A 19535-nucleotide genomic window follows, 5' to 3' on the forward strand; every position below is an offset into this window, starting at 1 on the left:
TGAGATTAGAAGCCAAAATGCAGAACACATGGAAGCATGAAGCCCTGGCTATTGGGAATGTCACCCGGCTACATGCCAAGAACAGGTTTTACTACCCAACTCATCTCCCGGCCCCTTTCCAACTCACCAAAGAGAACTGGGGTGAGTAATTTAACCAATTCCACCTCACTTCTCTCAGCCATACAACTGAAAGAGTCAAGAATCACTGTAGAGGGTCTGATAGGAAAAAAAGGGTCTGTTTTTGCCAGCCAGCCTCCACAATTTTAGAAGATCCAGTTTAATTAATACCAACTTCTGGGCAACTCAGCAATATGTGTCTATGGGTATCTGGAAACAGATACAGTAAGGGAGTGACTTGCCGAAGGTCACACAGCTGTAAAGGGAATGGATTAGAGTCAGGTTATGCTCATGCCGTTAAAATGGACTCAGCAGTGTCCTGGAGTAGGGGGCATAAGTCAGTGTGCCCCTTTTGCAGATGGCATGATGGTTGGAACATGGAGGCTCTGATGCAGAATCTTTCGGTTTGAAGACTCTCCATCACATTTTAGCTGATTAACTTTGGGCAAGTTATTTAATCTCTCTCTGGCCTCAGTTTCCACCTATGTAAAAGTAGGTCTAATAAAAAGTACTCACTTGATTTGAGAACGTTAAGTTACTATATGTAAAGTACTGTAAAGGTGCCTAGATATATAGGAAGGATTAAATGATCATTAACAAAAATAAATATAAAACAAAGAGATCCCATAGCCTCTGAGTCCTGGGCCCCTGAATATGCAATGTCTGACATGGGGAAAAGCTGCCTTTTCATCAACAAGCAGAATTCACTGGAAGAGCAGGTAAGGAGTACCATAGGTGCAAAACCCATGAACTTCAGAACCTCATCTTTGGTAAGCATAGGCCCCTTAACACTAAGAGGCTGGTTAAGCTTAAGTAGGGCTTGTGTGTACATACAAGGTGACAGGGTCTCTTTCCCCCAGTGATATCTGCCCATCCCACATAGAAAGATTAAGTTTCACCTTCAAGGGGAGCTTCTTCAGGCACCCCAGTGTGATTTCCCACCCATTCTCCCGGGCATAGCTTTATCATAGCTACATGAACTCTTGCTTAGACAAGTCAGGCTTTGAATTCCCCGGCAATCTGTGGGAGCTGTGGGAAGTCGAACTGCTCTGAACCTCAGTTTCCTCATCTGCAAAGTGGGGATTACCAAAGCAGCCACCTCTAAGGGTTGTTAGAGAGTTTAGGAATATTATATCCATTTGCTGAATTAGCCTCTTTGTCATATGAACCAAACTTATTTATCCCTGGCAATATTCTTTGCACTAAAATCTGCTTTTTTCTGTTATTAACAGTCACCCTGGCTTTCTTTTGATAACTATTAGGAGGCATATATTTTTGCACTTTTTACCTACTTTTGTTTTTATATTAAAGTGTGTTTCTTGTAGGCATATAGTTGGGTCTTCTCATTTTATCCAATCTGACAACCTCTGCCTTTAAATGGAAGTAGTTACATTTAAGTTTATTAATATGAGTAGATTTAAATCTACCATTTGGATATTTATTTTCTACTTGAACAATCTTTCTTTCTTCCATATTTCTTTTTTCCTGCCTTCCATTTTAACTCCTTCGCTGACTTACTAGCTATTAGATCTGTTTTATTATTTTAGTAATAGCTTTAATGTTTATAGTATAAATCTTCAACTTATCATAGTATACTTTTGGATGATATTTTTCTACTTCACATCCAGTATAAGAACCTTGTGATAGTTTACTTTCTTCTCTCCCTTCCTGGACTTTACACAATTTTGTCACACAGTTTGTTTTTATCGCTGTTATAAACTTCACACTACCTTATTATGATTTTTGCTTAAACAGTCAATTATCTTTCACAGAGCTTTAAATACTAAGAACAAAATCATATAGATTGACTTAAATAGTTAGTATTTTTGGTGGGTTTCTTTCTTGTATAGATTCATATTTCTATCAGGTATTATTTTCCTTCTGCCAGAAGAATTTCCTCAAATATTTCTTAGAGTAAATAAAGGTTTTTGGTGATGAAGCCTTTCAACTTTTATAAGTCTGAACTTGTCATTATTATACCTTTTTTGGAAACATAATTTCACTGAGGATAAAATTGTACATAGATTTTTTTTTCTTTTGTTACTTTAAAATGTTGCTCCACTGTCTTCCTGCTTACATTTTTCCCAATGAGAAGTCTGCTGTCATCCTTATGTTCATAATACAAAGTCAAGAGTCAATCCTGTGAATTCTACATGCTTTGTATCCCTGGATTTTCAGGTCCAAGACTTCATATAACAGAGTTCACTGGGTTTCATCCCAGTTTCTCCCTCAAGAAGCACGACATGAAAACTCTCTCCAGGCAGGAAACAGGCAATTACAGGGCCCATTGGATTCATTTCCCCTCTCGCAGATGTCACTGTCCTTCATTGTCTGCAGCCCAGTCTTTTGCAAAGTATCTAGTTCATACATAGTGTCTTGTTTTGCTTGTTTTACTCAGGGGGATATAACTGCTGCCTATTACTCCAACTTGGTCAGAAGTCCCCTAATGGTCATTTGACTGAAACCTTACACAGTTTCATGCACAGTATATAGTGTGCCTTCCTCACATGACCTGGCCCGCAGGAACACATAGTTAGGACACTGCACCACATATGGAAAGATAGTAGAAATACTTGCAAATGGCTTGTAATCAGTAGATATTAAGGCAAAGACGTGCTTGCATGAACCTGAAAGAAAGTTCCAACAAGTATTGTTCATTTGGTAATCTGATTTTGGAAAAAATTTTATTTTTTCTATGAAATCTCTTTATCTCAGGCTTTATGCACAAAAGTAGCAAAATACACTGAGAAGGTAGAGCTAGTTGGAAAAATTAGGGCTTAGAAATAAAGGAGTTAAAAGACACACTATGATTTAATTCCAAAGTTCACGTCTATGTATGCCTCTCATTTATCTATTTTACTGTTTGAGATGTTCTGTAAGCACATCTGTAAGCTCCCATCCAAACAGCCCAGCTAAGACTGTCCCATGATTCCTGACATAGGAAGATAATGTTATTAAAATCAACCATCAAAATATTAATGAAAATATTAATGAAAATATTAATCGGTAGAGAGAAAGAATCTCAAAATTCAAAAGTTTCTATAGAAAACTTTAAGAGCAAAAATGCTCTGAACTCTTCTCTCAACCAAACACTACAGGCTGCTGGGCCTTGATTCCTTCCCTGTGATCTGAGATAAATAGACCAAGCAGACAAGAAAAAATTATCACTTTTTATGTCAGTGCCTTTTTATCTTTCCCATTTTCAAATACATAATTTTAATCCCAAAGGGCCAAATTAGTAACATTCTAGTGAAAATTAAATTAGTGATTCTGGTTCAGCATAAGTCACCTCACAATCTGAGCCAGAAAATGCATTACCCTGAAGGCTGGGTTCTTTTGATCATGGTAGACACAACTCTGCCAGCCTGCAGCTCACAACTTCCTGTAGCAAGACCCTTTCTGTTTGATCACTGAGTCTGGTCTATGTTTTGAAAACATAGACTGTGACCCACTAGCAGGTCATGGCATCAACTTAATGCACCATGACTACCACTTCTTAAAATGACATAAAAAAGTATTAGAGTACATCAGAATAGTGAAGCAAGTGTTGTTAAATGAAATTTATTTTTTAGATTTCATATGTATATGTCTGTAAATACAGGGTGGTAATGAAAAGTGTACCTTTTACTTTGGATCATGGTAAAAAGAGTTTGCAAGCCACTAGTCGAGCAACAATAGGATTCTGTAGAGTGGGAGATGGTATAACCTTTGTTGACAATACAAGTATCATTTACATACTTGATCCCAAAGAAACAATCACAGGTATGCAAAAAAAAGGTACTAATATATTTTTATAATGTTATTTACAATAGTAAAAAAAATTGACATAAACTAAGCAATTGGTTGAATAAATTATGGCACATGTACATGGTACAACTTTACTGTAAAACAGTGATCTGAAGGCATCCACATTAACTCTTAGGTGAAAGGGAAGGCTATAATGTTTTAACACACACACATGCACTTCATAGAAAGAATCATTACAGTCATCTCTGGGAAGTACAACGTGGACATATTTATTTCTTTGTATTATTCTGTATTTTAAAAAAATTCTACAAATTACTTTTGTGATTGGTGAACAGTACAATAAATGTGATTTCAAATATGATTTACTCAGCAAAGAAGCTTCCCTGCACAGATGCTCCTCACTTTAAGCAACAGTAACAAACATTAAAGTTAGCAAGAGAAACAGGAATTTACAAGGCTGTATGTTTAGGGTAAAGGCAAAAATTAGGTGTCACATGTACTCATATTTTAATAAACTGTACAATGATTTTCCATCCTAACCTTCTTCTCAAGCCCTGGTCTACTATGTCAAGATGGGTATGTACAGATTTTAGAGCTAATAAATATCACCATCATTCTGAATATTAGTAGCTTATAGGACATACCAGTGTTTCCCCAAAAAGTAACAATAAAGTCAGTATTTTTTTTAAAAAGCATTAAAGATAAAAAACAATAATAACAAAGCAAGTTAAGACAAAGGAGGGCCCAGGTTTATAGATTAATTCCAAGTTCTAAGAGTAGGAAAGAAAATTAAAATACAGGGCAATCATTTAGTCAATCAATCAGTCTGTCCACATCCCATCTGCCATCAGTCAACCTGTCCATCATCCCATCTGTCCATCAGTTCATCTGCTCATCCATCTGTTAATTGTCCAGTTGATCAGTCAACAGTTGGCTACTGATAGCACACACTGTCATCAGAAGTAAGGCTGTAATGATCAAAGATTTACTCCCTGATTTTCTGTCACCCTATCTGAAGTCTCCTGTTCACCCTTTTTCTGTCACTAGAAGGACCCTGTTTGGGGATCCTCCTCCCAGATCTCACAAAGTCCTCCCAACCTGGATTCTGCTCAGCACCTGCCACACCATGCTGGGTTCTACTTCCACCTTGGATAAAGGCAAGTAAAAGGGAGTGGGTGGGATTTTTTCCCCCAAATTCCAGTTCAGTTACATCATAGAGATGCCAACTGCCAGGTCCATGTGTAAAGCATTTTATACTCGTCGACTCATATAAGGCAACCCTCACAACCACTACAAAGGAAAGCTTGCTAGCCTCATTTTATAGATGGGAAAACAGAAGTATGAGAAGGGAACAATTTGCCCAAGGTCACACCCAGGGTTGCTGGCCCCAAAGAAGGTAAATGTGTGTTGAAATATATATTTTAGAAGCTAAGCCTATAGCCTTAAAAGAGGTGATTTTCAGTATCATCTCAGTAGCCCCGAGCTCAAATCCACATCTCTCCACTTTTGGAGACTTCCTCATTGAAGATGAATCAAAAATAGTGAGAAGATACTCGTGGTTTTCTTTTAATAAATACTAATGTTTCTACAAGCAGCCCTATGGCAGGGCTGGAGTAGGGAAAAGGGTTCCACTCAGAAAACTAGGGCCCTTTGCATCCAGGTTGTGAGAAGCTCCTGGGAAACAAAGCTTGTGAGGCAGCAGATGCTGGTGAGCTGGCAGGGCTGACATTCTGCCTGGAAAACCAGCCCTGCAGCCTCAGGTCCTGTGCACATGGTGATGGAGGGCTCACTTCTGCACTGCGGGTGGTGCTGGACAAGAAGGAATGCAGAACCGGGCAGGGTCACTGGAAAGCTGGGTAAGGCAAAGGCGACTATTGAGACATGCCTGCCAGAGCTCCAGATTGACCCAGGGAGAACATGGAGCTCTGGGGCCAGGTGTAAGGATGGAGGATCATAAAGGCCAAGCAGAGTGCAGGAGGGCCAGCAAGTAGAAAAGATAAGGTGGCCCAGGGCATGGATCCACTGGACATGCCAGTCCAAGAAATGCAAAGGGAATGGTGAAGGGAGAAAGACTAGATCAAAAGACCACACTGGTTTTGAGCAGAACCCAGATGAGTCACCTATCACGGCTACAGCATCAGAATCTGTTCAGAACCCCCAGCAGCATCCCAACCCCAGGCTGGCTGCGTCTGAGAGGGGTTCCACTCTTATCTCCCACCTGCTGACCGAAACCTTCTAAGTCTAACTTGGAATATCTGAGTTCTGCTCCTAGCCACTGCCAGCAAAGTCCTGTTTAAAGAAGACGCCACATCCTCCTTGGAGAGGCCTCCCAACTTGTCAGCTCACTAGGGGAAGTTACCATGAGCCCATGCCCCTGACTACTTCAGAAGACCTCCGCATCCCAGCGCCATTGGTCATTTAACCTCCACTCTCCTTTCCCTGTGGACTCCAAACAGCATCTCACAGAGCACTGCAATCATGCCTGCCACCATTGGGCACAACACGCACCTGGCTGACCCAGGCTGCCCTTCACCACGGGCACATGTTGGCCTAGCCACCTTGAGACAAATGATCACACAAGAGGCCCCCATCCCCAGCCACAGGCTCATGTGGGAGAAACTACTTGCTATATGAAGGCTATGAAGAGAAACTGCTTGCTATGAAGGTCCAGTCCCTCCTGGGCCCTCACCTCTCCGAGTGCCCCTGGTGCTAATGCAGAGAAGTGGAGTGTTCAGCTTTCCAGAAAGGCACCCTTTATTTTCTGTAGCTGCTCTTGGACCTCTTCTCACTGAGGCTAGATTTTTTCCATCTCTCCTTCAGGATCAGAGCTGCTGTTTTTATGCAAATATTCGATCAAATTCAGGATTAAACTCAGGACAAAGGATGAAAAGGGTGTCCCTCCTTCCTCCCTTCTCCTCTGGAGGTGTTATCCAGAGGCCCCAGCAGTGTATGCATGCAGCGTGCATGCTGATGAAATGGTGTAGTCCCTGGGGTCACCAAAGCAGGACTGACTTCCCTGCTGAACCCCATGCCACCACAGCTAATACCTGCAACCTTGTAGAGTCACAGATCCCCAAGCCTCCACTCCACCAGTCCTGATCTCAGAGACCCCATTTGGGATGCCTTCTCACCTGTTTTGGGTCCCCACAAGGATGCAGAAACCCCTGCATCCTGCTTCAGACAGACCTCTCTGCCTTTAGAGCTTGGGGAATCAAGATGCCAACTATTCTCAGAGACCCTCTCAACTCTCCCAAGATTTGGATTCGTGTGTCCCTAATCCCATAACCTAGTATGAGGCGGGGGCTGGGAATACACTGTGCAGTCTCTACGTGCTTGGCACATCCCCATCTTCCTCAGAGCCCTTTGGAGTCACTTCTAGCATTTTCCCCAAGGGAACAGAATGCTGGAGCAGAGCTTTGATCATCTGGCCCTCACTAGCCCTCCCCATAATGTCAACCATCCCATGACCAACTTTAATAATCTTTATTACAGGCCCCCAAGGGCTGGCACTGTGGGCCAAGCACCTCACGACCTCGCAGCATCATGTGGGCGGACATGCACAGATGACAACGCCAAGCAACACAGCCAGGGCTGCAAGGACAGCCAGGGCAGTGACTGGCTGCACAGCCCATGTCCCCCAGTGCACTGCTGGGGACTCACCATGCCTCCTGTGCACTCACGGCAGTCCTGCAGGCAGCCCAGGTTCTCCCAGGTACTGTAGGCCTTCAGCCCCGCCACCAGGGCCTGCAATGGGCGACTGTTGATGAGCTCCTTGCCCTGGAAGATGTCCTGGTCCAGGAGGGCCCCAGCATACCTGTGAGGCAAGCAGAGATGAGTGACGGGCAAAGCAGCATGGGAGGGGCCACCAACGGAGGACAGCAGTAGGTAGAGCTGCAGATGAAAGGAGGGTTAAGGTCTGTCCTTTGTCAAGGGCTCCCAACATCTCCATGGGCCCTTCAGCTCCAGAACAATCACCCCACACACTGCAACTGGCAGTTTCACAGAATCTCCCTTCCCTCAGAAAACCTCTTTGTGTCCAAGTTCACTCTTCCCCCTCGGGTTTCCTGGCTCCAGTGGCCAATTGCCTTTGCCCCCTCGACCCCAAGTAAGTGAGCACTGAGCTCCACTCTCTCCCTGTTTTAGCCTACACACATAGGAGCCTGTTATTTTCTACCCTTTACCCTCAAAAATGTTTCACACATCTCTTGAATTTTAGGCTGCAGTGATCACACCAACTGCTGAGACGAACCCTTTGTACTTTGAGAAAAAACAGACAAGATAGAGAAGAAAGCCTATTGTAAAAGGTGAAGTTCCATGTGAATTTAAAGAACTGTCATTGCTATTTTATTCAATAACCTGACACCTCCCTACTTGCCCAAATATATATAATTTGACCTATTTTTGCAAACCTTACAGTAAACTGGAGTTGTCAGAGAAATTTTAACTTATCAAGGCTGATTCTTTTAGGAACTCTGGAGAGACATCAGTGCGAATCTTTTCCAACCCCCTGTACATCCCTCGTATCTGTATATACAGACAATGGTGATGCAGACATCACTTTTAACCTGAGCATGGATTTTAACAGTCTCTCCTTTTTTTCATTTTTTTCTTTGCAATCAAAAAATGAAGCTACCCCAAGTCTCCTCGCACTCATGAATGCCAGTCTTACACTCACCTCAAGAGGGCAAACCCACAGAAGCCTCTCACCTGCTGGCGAAGGTCAGGGCCAAGGCTGTGGCCAGGTGAGGCATCAGCCGAAGGGTCTGTGTTTGGTGCTCGATGATCTTGACCTCTTCCTTGGCTTTGGGCCCAAACTGTCTCCGACTAGGAAGAATCAAGCAGATACAATTTTTACTGACTTCTAAGGGACAATTTCATTCCCAGAGCTAAAGCACCAAGCTACCGTCAGTCGTTCAAATACTTCAGAATCCAGAATACCTAACGCTCCTAAAATGTGGGTAATTAAGATAATAAGATATCAACAGTTTCTGAAGATAGCCCAGCAGAGAACTTTTTAGCTCTTCTGGAAATTACCCTTCCCACGGTGGAATAGTTTTAAAGTAGCATATCTATTTAATACACAGAGTAATTTTTACTCCTTAACATTTACATGGCATTTTACAGTTCCAAGTGCCCCGTGATCATTAATTATCAGCTTTACTAAGTTTGTGACATAATTAATAGGACAGAAGCAGTATCCAAGCACATATTTCAAAAGGACATTCTCAACAAGGAGGCAATGCTAAGCCTGGTGCTCCTGTCAGATTCACAGGCAGGTCATTACTTTCAGCCCACCTAAGTGCCCCCTGCAGCTCCACATGGAAAAGGTGTTCTATACACCCTGCCTTAAATCTTGTGCCCTCTGCATAACTGCCGCAATAAGGCTGCAATAAGTGTCAAAAAATCAAAGACTTCCTTGGAGCAATTTATAAACTAGTATGGGATCCCCAAGGCACTGTCCAGGGATCATCTCGCAGCACCCTATGGTAGCAGACTACAAAGAGCCAGGCCTGTGATGGGTCTGCGCTGTGCAGGCTCTCATGCTTTGCAACTGTGGACTTCTGAATAGCTCTGACCTTAATGCTGATTTTTAAAAGAACATTTTACACATACATGCATGCACATGTGCACTTACACACGTGCGCACACATACACATACACAGGCATGCACACATAGGGACACACAGGCAAGGCAAACCTGCGCTTCCGACAACAGTGAAATGAGGCTAGCCATCACCCACTCAAGCAAAGAAAGGCCACAGTAAATGTTTTCAAATTTTATATCTGATAAATACTTTCTCAAGTATAATTTTACACTTTAGTATTGTCTTTATGTATAATTTTTTAAAGGGCACCATGATCCTTTTAGTGAAAAAGGCATCTAGAATTCACAACCTGGCCTGTCACGTGAAGACACACAAGATAATATGCATGCACGCAGCAGCACTGGGGAGCATTATGAATGCAGGTGTGTCTCTATACCAGACTTTCCCATGGGATCTTACTCACTCTACAGGTGGCTGTCTGGAGAACACTACCCCATCCTGCCCTCTGTTCTCTCCATCCATCCCAATGTATACTCAACCACAGCAGGGCCTGGCACCAAAAGAAGCCTGATATTCTATAGGAAACCTCTCAGCTTTTGCTGAACTATTGTCAACCCCATAAAACAAGACAAAAAAAAACATAGACCCAATAATGGTATCATGATAAAATCAGGTCATTTTACAAATTCTGCTTGTTGCTACTCTCCTAACGTTCACGTTTAAACACTAAGATTATGCTGTAGCTTTTTTTATGGTCATGAGGCTAATATCTGGTCTAAAAATGCAGACACTGCCACATGCAATTCACTCCTCTGGAAGACATCTGCACACCTGCTTGGTGCCCAACACCACATTGTCACTTGGGCAGCCACCAACATCAAAAAGGCACAGGCCCACCCACTGAGCTCACAGTCCAGAACCTGGCGTGAACCAAACCAGATGGTGTGGGCAGCAGCGGGAGAGTCTTGTGCATGCCCACCCACCCCACCTGTCAATCACAGCATTTCCTTATGCCAGAAATTCACCCACATAGCTACAGCAAAAAAAGCCACAGATCACAGCACCTTTTAGTATCTGTTTGGCTGAAAAAGTTACAACAATATAATTTTAGACAGCACTCCATCAAGTTTTCTACTTTTTGGGTGTGATGTCTCTGTCTTGGCCTTCTATGTATCAGATGCTCTGTATTTGTTGAATGAATAAAAGAATGAATGAGCTTTGTCAAAGTGGATGTGCAAATGGAGGACAGCAGAGTGGTTTGCTCAATACCTCAGAGACCATCTTTGGATGCCAGATCTGATCCCTGACCTAGTGTGCCTATTTCCCAAATACACCTTGAATTGTCTCATGTCCTCTCTGAGCCTCTCACTTGAAATGGGGTGACAGGCGCACAACAGAAAGAGACCAGCAAGAGTCCTTGTGCAGGCCTGATGCACTACCTAGTTGCCAGGTGATTTCATAAAACTCAGAGTTCCCAGGCCTCCCTGGTGGCGCAGTGGTTGAGTGCTGGGCTGCGAAGCTGCCCGCAGCCTCTGCAGCACCAGTTCAATCCCCGGCCACCAGCGAGGGTCCCACATGGCACGCAGACCTCTCCTCCCGCGCCCGCTGCTCCCCTCAGCAGTGTACTTCATCAGTCTGCCTTTTCTATTCCCCGCTCTGGCTCTGGTGAATCCTCTCACCCTCCCGCGCTTCTGACCATAGCCAGTACTTGTATAAATAAATAAATAAATCTTAAAAACAAAAATAAATGACTTTGCTCTTTAAAAAAAAAAAAAAAAAACTCAGAGTTTCCAAAAGAATACGAGTTTCCAGTCTTTCTTGAAGATTAGGAAGATCTGAGCCTCCCTGGTGGTACAAGGGGTTAAGCACTGCACTATGAAGCAATCCACAGCCTCTGCAGCACAAGTTCGATCCACGGCCGACCAGGGAGAAACCCATATGGCAAGGCAGACCTCTCCTGTCTCGCCAGCTGCTCCCTTCACCGGTGTATTTCAGTCTGCCTATTTTGTTCCCCATTCTGTCTCTGGTGGATCCTCTCATCCCCCACATCTCTGGTCTGTACCCCAGCATTTGTATGCATAAATAAATAAATCTTAAAAAAATTTTTTTTAAATAAAATTCTTTGAAAAAAAGAAAAGAAAATTAGGAAGATCTGGCAACTCTGGAGCCCACCTCCATCATGTGATCCAAGGGAGCTCAGAAGCCACCAACTCCTCCTGTTAGCACAAAACAGACCCCTGCGGGTCCCAAGACCCTTTTCACTCGCTGACATTACCTGCAGGCCCAGGAGGCATTGAATTTTCAACCCATAACGCCACAGGGGATTTCTTTTTTCCATCCGGAATAAATTTACATCAGCATCCTAACTTGTTAATTAAGTTCTGTGATTATGATATATGGCCAAGCGTAGACATTCTGTGTGTCTATGAATTCATTAGGAGAACCCCCAGAGGATAGAAGAGTTCTGGCCAACTCACACAGAATAAAATCCAAATGCCTCAGCTTGGCATTCAAGAGCCTGGCCTTCCTTGAGTGTTTTTCTGGCTATGCCCCTTCAGATACTTTCCATCCTGAGCCCCTGACATAGGCTCTCTGCCTACAGCCAACCTGCACCTAGTTGGCACACATCACATTTTTGGTGGCTCAGTCAAATGCAGTCCCCTCCCATTTAGACTTTCTCCCTTCCTCAGCACCCCCCTTCAAATACCAAACCAAACCAATCAACTCAGGAAGCCCTGAGCACTTCATCTGTTTTTCCTCCTGCATGGCCCAGCCCTTTCCCCTTCCGTGCCAGCACCAAGTGCACCTGTCCTAACCACGCATTTCTCGTGCACTGACATCTGGGGCCTCACTGAACTTAGAGGGGCTGCCCTTCCTGGGGCCGGCCCGTTCCTAGACAGTTGCTGTGAGCTCACCGTCCATATCAAACCAACCCATCCAGAGCCCACGCCCCACCACTGCCCTTACAGGACTCTCACTAGGCCACTTTCCCCTGCCATAACCTCCCCAGGGTGAGGTACCACACAGTAGGGACTGTCCCTATGCTCCATTACCTTCTGAAATTATGCAAACTAGCCAAACCTACTTATCCCAAACCTGCTTAGCCCTGCTTACCTGGCCTCGCCAATTCCTTCCCACGGAAACCACAACAAAGGATTGAGTCTATGTTTCCCCCTGCAACCCCCTTTAACTCCTGGCCACCCCTGGTGCTTCCCCACGTGGCCCCATGTGACTGTCCCTGGTGCTTCCCCGTGTGGCCCTGTGTGGCCACATGTGTCACGGCATGGCTGCTGCACTTGGAAACTGAACAACAAGCCGGCTTTTCAGTGGGCGTCCTCTCCCTGTCTGCTGGCCTGAGCGTAACTGAACAACAGTAAAGCCTGGTTTGTTTTGTTTTTTTTAAAGATTTGTTTATTTATGCATAAAAGAACTGGGGTACAGGCCAGAGGTGTGTGGGGGTGGTGGTGGTGGTGAGAGAATTCACCAGAGACAAAGTGGGGAGCAGAACAGGCAGATGGACTGAAATACACTGCTGAGGGGAGCAGCAAGCAAGTCAGGAGAGGTCTGCTGCGCCATATGGGTTGCTCCCTGGCCAGGGATCGAACTCGTGCTGCAGTGGCTGCAGACAGCTTCATAGATTGTGTCTTAACCCTTTGCACCACCAGGGAGGCCCAAGCCTATGTTGTTGTTGTTTTTTTCTTTTTTCTTTTTTTTTTTTTTTAAGATTTATTTATTTATACAAGCACTGGGTACAGTCAGAAGCCCAGGAGGGTGAGAGAATTCACCAGAGCCAGAGGGGGGAACAGAACAGGCAGACTGACGAAACACACTGCTGAGGGGAGAAGCGGGTGCAGCAGGAGAGGTCTGCACACCATGTGGGACCCTCGCTGGTGGCCGGGGATTGAACCAGTGCTGCAGAGGCTGCGGGCAGCTTCGCAGCCCAGCGCTCAACCGCTGCGCCAACAGGGGAGGCCCCCAAGCCTATGTTTTAAAATAACACCTATGGCCAGACTAAGCTTGCTGAGGGCAAGCCTGTTGCGTCTTCAGGTGTGCCAGCCCGGGCAGGGATGTGTGCTTAGCAAAGACTGGGGCAAGATTATAGACTAATGTTCTGCCACCTCCCAGCAGCTCCACGCCAACTCCTTCACTCACCCCTCCACTTCTCCCTGGAGTGCCTGTTTATTGTAGATGTTCTGTCAGGCAGAGCCTGTCAGAAGCAAATAAGATGAGAGATCCACTTCGCTCTTATGCCCAAGAGCCTACTCCACTGCTGTTTTTTTTTTTTTTTTTTTTTTTTTGGGTGAGGGGGAGGTTATTAATAGAGACTAGAAGAAAACAAATGAGTGGACAGAGGACAGGCAATACCCACACTCTTTCAGCCCCCTTCTCTGGCCCAAGACTCTGACAGTCGCTAAAGCCCTAAGCCAGGAGATGCCTGCTGCCTCCTCACCTGTTACATGTTCTCTGGCTTCCACAGGGGAAAACATAGCACTAAAAAGCCAATGACCCCTCTCCTGCCCAGAGATGCAGCCAGAGGTGATTCCTGTGACTGCTACCATGATCCCTAAGAGGCAGCAGAGAGAGGTGGCCCAGGGAGTGCTCTGAGAGGCTTAGCTGTTGCAGGAAGCCTGCCCAGCCACTCTGGTCACCCTACAGTTTATGTTCTCAGGCCCCAGCGACCGCAGTGGGGCCCTGATGGTGCAGGCCCACCCTCTGGTTGCCAGCAGCCTGGCACACTGCCCTGAACACAGCTCACAGGCTGCAATCTCTGCAGCTGGCCAGCAATTAGTGCCTGCCAGACGTTTTTACTGTTCCAGTTTATGATCTATATGGACACAATATTCTTCCTGTCCTTTTCTCCTCTAAGTTACTATTTTTCTTTAAAACACATGTAAAGGCTGTATTTTTCTCTGCAAACACAATTTTTATTTCAGTGGTGAAAAAACCCCAAAGTCACTAAGCTGAAATTTTTCCTGGTTTTTAAAAACAAAAAGTGATGCATGTGCACACAATAGCCATGTGAAAATAAGCTGAGACTGAAAACGCTGTGAATGATGCCATTTAAAATTATAGATTTGAGAAGCTATTTCTGGATTCCAACAATGCGTAAGGAATAGAGGAAACATTTATTTTGGGTTGTTTTATTTCATTCCCACTCAATTTCGAACATGGCTGCTTAAAGCAACATTCATGGAAAGTGACACGGCTATTAATCACCAGCGCTGCTACTGCACATGCAGCCTCTGGGGGAGGCCCGGCTGCCCGCCTTTCCTGCTCTCCCTCTGGTCTCTTCTCCCAAAGGAGGCCAGTGACCTACTAAAAAGATAATTGCTTTGCATGTTTCCTGCTCTGCAGCATCATTGCATCAGTCTCCTCTGAATGACATCCAGTCAAACTGGAAGAAGGAGAGGAGCTTTGTGGTTGTGTCTGTGCCCTTGACCCTGAGACTTCTTAGGGTGCAAGCTGGTTCGCAAGCATCCCTTATGCCAGAGAGAGGGAAAACAAAACACTTTTCCTTTGCTATCAAAGTGCTGACCTTTACAGAAAAAAAGCTAAGCAAATTCCTGGATCTAGGCGACACTCCCCTGGCCACTTCCCTTCTTAATAACCCAGGCCCAGACAGGAGTCCAGTGTGTCCACGAGTGCCCGGCAGCTAGCCCACAGTACCCATTCCCAGTGGAGAGCCTTCCACCTCTCAAGAAGCCCCTGGCCCATCCGTTCCCGTTTCTCCCCTTCTCTGGGGATATTCCTAGACACAGAAATGCAAAGGGGGGGGGGGTGGAGGGTGGGGGACGTTACAAAGCAGGACGCTTTAATGCCATCGTCTGGATCCAGCAGACTTGGTCCAGTTTTCCAGCCAGGAAGTAAAAACCTGGCTTCTTATTATTGAGCCATGTGTGCAATAGATACCCTGATTTCCAACCTCAAGTAACCCTACTCTGGGGTCAAGCTTGGGAATCATGGAAGAGCAAGGATGCATACAACTCTTAACTAGTTTTTAAAAAACTGAATATTTAGTCATTTGTCCTGGGTTCTTACAAAGCAACCTGTATGAAAACATAAACTTCAATATGTTTCATCTACCATGTAATAGCTGTTATCTTTCAAATGGACAACTTTAAATCTACTTGTAGGGGAGAGAGATGAAGGGGTGTGTGTGTGTGTGATAAATCCTTCTTTAATCATAGCTGATTGTGATTAATGTGCAAAATGGTCCCAAAGAGGATTTTTCAGAGTGCCTTCCAATTCTGCAGAAATCCCAATAACTTTTTAACCTTCCAAACACCGTTTTTTCTCCCAACTCTCTACAGTGTATCAATTCAACCACCACAGAACAGATAATCTTCAGTGGTTGTGATGGGGTCAATAATAATAATTTTTAAACATGAAAATACTTCACATTCAGAAAAAAAATTGAACATGCTTTGGTGTCAGTGTCAAAAAGTCAATATTAATAGTGGAACAGTTACTCCAAGCCCACAAATACAGACACCAGAGCCCATGCTTTCTCATTCAGAGAATGGAGCTCCTCAGGGAAAGAGATTTTGCCATTCCTTATTTCCCTTGATCAGAGGTCACACCAAATCAAAATCCCAGGAACGCAAAGTTCCTCCCAAGAGGGAAGCCATGGGTCTAAAACCATGGTCAGTGTCTGCATGGACTGACAGTCTATCTGCACTGCCCATTAGCACAGAAGAGTAGTCTAAGAGCTGCAAGGAATTAGGATAGAGTCACCTCCTCTCACCAGTAGCTAGACAACCCTTGAGGAGACATCAGAAGCCATTTAGATAAGGGGCAACACAAAGGAGAGTAACCTGAGGCACTGTTTCCATTGAGTAGACCACCTTCAGCCGCCCTGATAACTCTGGTTTACCTCTGACACCCGCAGCATTATTCCAGGCAAGTTATACAACCTCTCTAGGCCTCCAGTTCTTCAACCAGAAGACAGGAAATTCTGACAGTGGTAGTGAGGACTAAGTGAAATGCTGCCCATACGTGTTTAGCACCACACCTAACACATAGTAGGTGTGCAAGGCATGGCATTTGATCATCACGGTCATTACCATTATTCTGAGTTCCTAAGATTACCCTCTGTTCTACTCATCTAGCAAAGTCATTCAAAAATTCCCCCAAAAAACAGTTTTTTCTGTAACCCAAACAAGCACTAACTTATTCTGCATCATTGAAATTGTTATAAGAAGAGTTTCAGGGTGAAGAGGATAATCTCTTCCATCCAACCTTAAATTAAAGATAATTGCTGACAGAGAAAAAAAACAAACTGTCTACAGATATGTTAGAAAAAATTGTGTGTCTGTGTATGTTGGAAAGCATACAGAGCTTTCGAAAGCCATCTGCCTTTTTTATGTACCCAAGAATACCCCCGGTTTTCTTATCCCCAAATTCCAGGAAGGGATACGATGGAAAAAATAAAACTAGAAAAGGTGCTGTGGGCAGAGCCTTTCAGCACATTGTGTTGCCATAAAAGCAGCAGGTTCTTTCCAGAGTCAATCAGCCTACCCCAGAGAGGAATCTAAATGCTATTCCGATGGTTCCCACACAAGGGAAATTAATTTACTTTTCAGAATTACAGCCTTAGTAATATCTATGACTGACACGGTTGTTAATGTTAGTTGTCAGAACTGCAATTCCTTGAGATTTTTCTTTAAAAAAAATTGTATCTTAATGAATGCAAAGCAAAATTACAATGGTGGGGGATGTGGAGTCATAAATTATAGCAGTGACTGCAGGGGTAGGCTAATAATTTCACTGTTGAATTATTTTCATACTTTAAAAAATACATATATAAAGAGAGAGAGAAGTCGTGCATCATCAGCACTACAGAGATACTGTAGAAGCCCCCCACACCTTGGTCATTAGCATGAGGAAGCAAAAGTGCTGATCTTTTGGGAAACCATCCTTTCTATCCTTTTTCCCCTTCATTCTACTGCCAGTGCAGGGCCTGTGTGCATCCTGCCTGCCCCAAAAGTCAGCCAGAGCCTGCTGTCATCCTGGAGACAGCAAATCTGATCACTGCATATGTGCAGTGAGAGAATGGACAAATGCTGAGGTCCCAGCATTCACCAGGCTCCCCTTCACTGAGGCTGAGCATCAGGAGATGAAAGTCAAATAATGAAGTACTCTTTAAAGCTTGCATTCATTTCTTAATGCTTTAGGCTGGGACAAGTCTGAGTAGCTAAAGGGCTGCCTTCTGCCTCTACTTTCCCTCTCAACCCACAGCCTTAGAGGTGCTTACAGGCACTTAAATTAATAGCAATCATTGAATCCATAAAAGTTGTATGTCTTTTCACTTACAGTCATGTGTTGCTTCCTGAGAAATGCATTGTTAGGTCATAGTATCTTCGTGCAAATGTCATCAAGGGTAATAACACAAAACTAGGTGGTATAACTTACTGATTCTTAAGCTATATAAGTTACAGTCTGTTGGGACTACCATCATATATGTAATCCATCATAGACCAAAATATTGTTAAGCAATCATGACAGTCTTTGGATCTTAGATTTTTTTCATCAATGCTTTGTAATTTTCAGTAAGCCTAGCCACTATTTTTTGATAAATTTGCACCCAAGCATTTCAATTTTTATGAATAATTGTAAAGGGTATCATGCAATCATGCACCACTTAATGATGTTTCTTGGTCAAAGATGGACTTCTTATATATGATAGTGGTTCCAAGAAGTTACACCACATGGTCTAGGTGTGGTACAAACTATCCAGTTTTGCATTTTCATTTTTCATTGTATATTGTATTTTTTATTCCATTTTGAGGTATCTATAGTATTCATTAGTATATCTTTCTGTATAGCTTTTTAGTGGTTACTCTAAGTGTTACATTATGTATACATAACTAATCACAGCTTACTGTGTCATCATTTTGGCAGTTCAAAAGAACTATTAAAGAAACCTTACCTCTTTTTGCATCTGTGTATAATGACTGACTTATTTTTTTACCCTGTGTATAATGTAATTGTCTTAAATATGTTCTCTATTTTCATTTATAATCATATCAGTGTTAGAACTTTTGCTGACACGGTTTTGCTTCAATTGTCAAATATAATTCAGAGAACTCATGAAAAGGAAAATCTATTGTATTTTTCTCTATCTTATAAAAGCACCTTCCCTCCAGATGTTCTAATGTTCCTTCTTTATTATTTCCTTTCTGTTTAGAGAAATTTATCTATCTGTTATTTTAGGATAAGTATGCTGATGACAAATTCTTTTAGTCTTTCATATTCTGAAAATGTTTTGATTTCTTTTCATTCCTGAGTGACTTTTTTCTTTCTTTCTTTCTTTTTTTTTTTTTTTTTTTTGCTGATACAGGATTCTGACTTGATAGTTCTTTTCTTTCAATGCTTGAAATATGCCACGCCACTTCTTCTGGCCTCTGCTATTATTCAAATAGTTTATCTCTCACTGCTTTTAAGACTTTCTGTCCTAGCTTTCAGAAGTTTCATACTAGTGTGTGTAGGAATGGCTTCCTATAGGTTTATCATATTTGGGATTTGCTCAGCTCCTTAAATCTGTAGGCTTTCTTTTGCTAAACTTGAGACATTTTCAAACACTTTTTAAAATTTTTGATATAATTTATTTATATATATATTTATATTTTACATCATTGTTCATTTTTGTGCAATGTTTGCTTTCTCCTCACAGGTGTAGTCCCCATAGAGTTCCTACCACCAATTCACCCGTGCTCCATCAACATAGTCCCTTGTGCTCTTCCCTCCCCTGTTTTGATCTCTCTCCCTCCTCCTCCCCTGCAAAATGTCTGTGATTTATAGTTGCCTGTTAATTTTTTTATTGTTATTATTTTTCCTTGATCCCTTATTTGGTTCCCCTATATTCCTCCTATAAGTGAAACTATGTGATTTTTTTTTCCTCATGATTTATTTCACTCAGTATAATCCCTTCTAGCTCCATCCATGTTGCTGTGAATGGCAAAGTTTATCTTTTTGATTGCTGAATAGTATTCCATTGTGTATATATACCACATCTTCTTGATCCAGTCATCTATTTTTGGGCGTTTGGGTTGTTTCCATAGCTTAGCTATTATAAATAGTGCCTCAATAAGCATAGGGGTGCAGGTATCTTTTTAAACTAATGTT

General features: G+C 43.2%; 1 protein-coding gene across 1 annotated transcript in view; it reads right to left on the bottom strand.

Annotated features, from left to right (window-relative positions):
* ACOXL (acyl-CoA oxidase like) overlaps positions 1 to 19535 on the bottom strand; it is a 301583-nt gene that overhangs the window by 152585 nt on the left and 129463 nt on the right. The window contains exons 11-12 of the mRNA XM_037527835.1: positions 8572 to 8688; positions 7525 to 7678 (exon numbers count right to left, since the gene is read on the bottom strand). Coding sequence (XP_037383732.1) covers positions 7525 to 7678; positions 8572 to 8688 — 271 coding nt within the window. The remainder of the gene's footprint in view (positions 1 to 7524; positions 7679 to 8571; positions 8689 to 19535) is intronic.

Source organism: Talpa occidentalis, unplaced genomic scaffold (genome assembly GCF_014898055.3).
Source record: "Talpa occidentalis isolate TD23 unplaced genomic scaffold, MPIMG_talOcc4v2.1 talOcc4.5, whole genome shotgun sequence".
Taxonomy (NCBI): domain Eukaryota; kingdom Metazoa; phylum Chordata; class Mammalia; order Eulipotyphla; family Talpidae; genus Talpa; species Talpa occidentalis.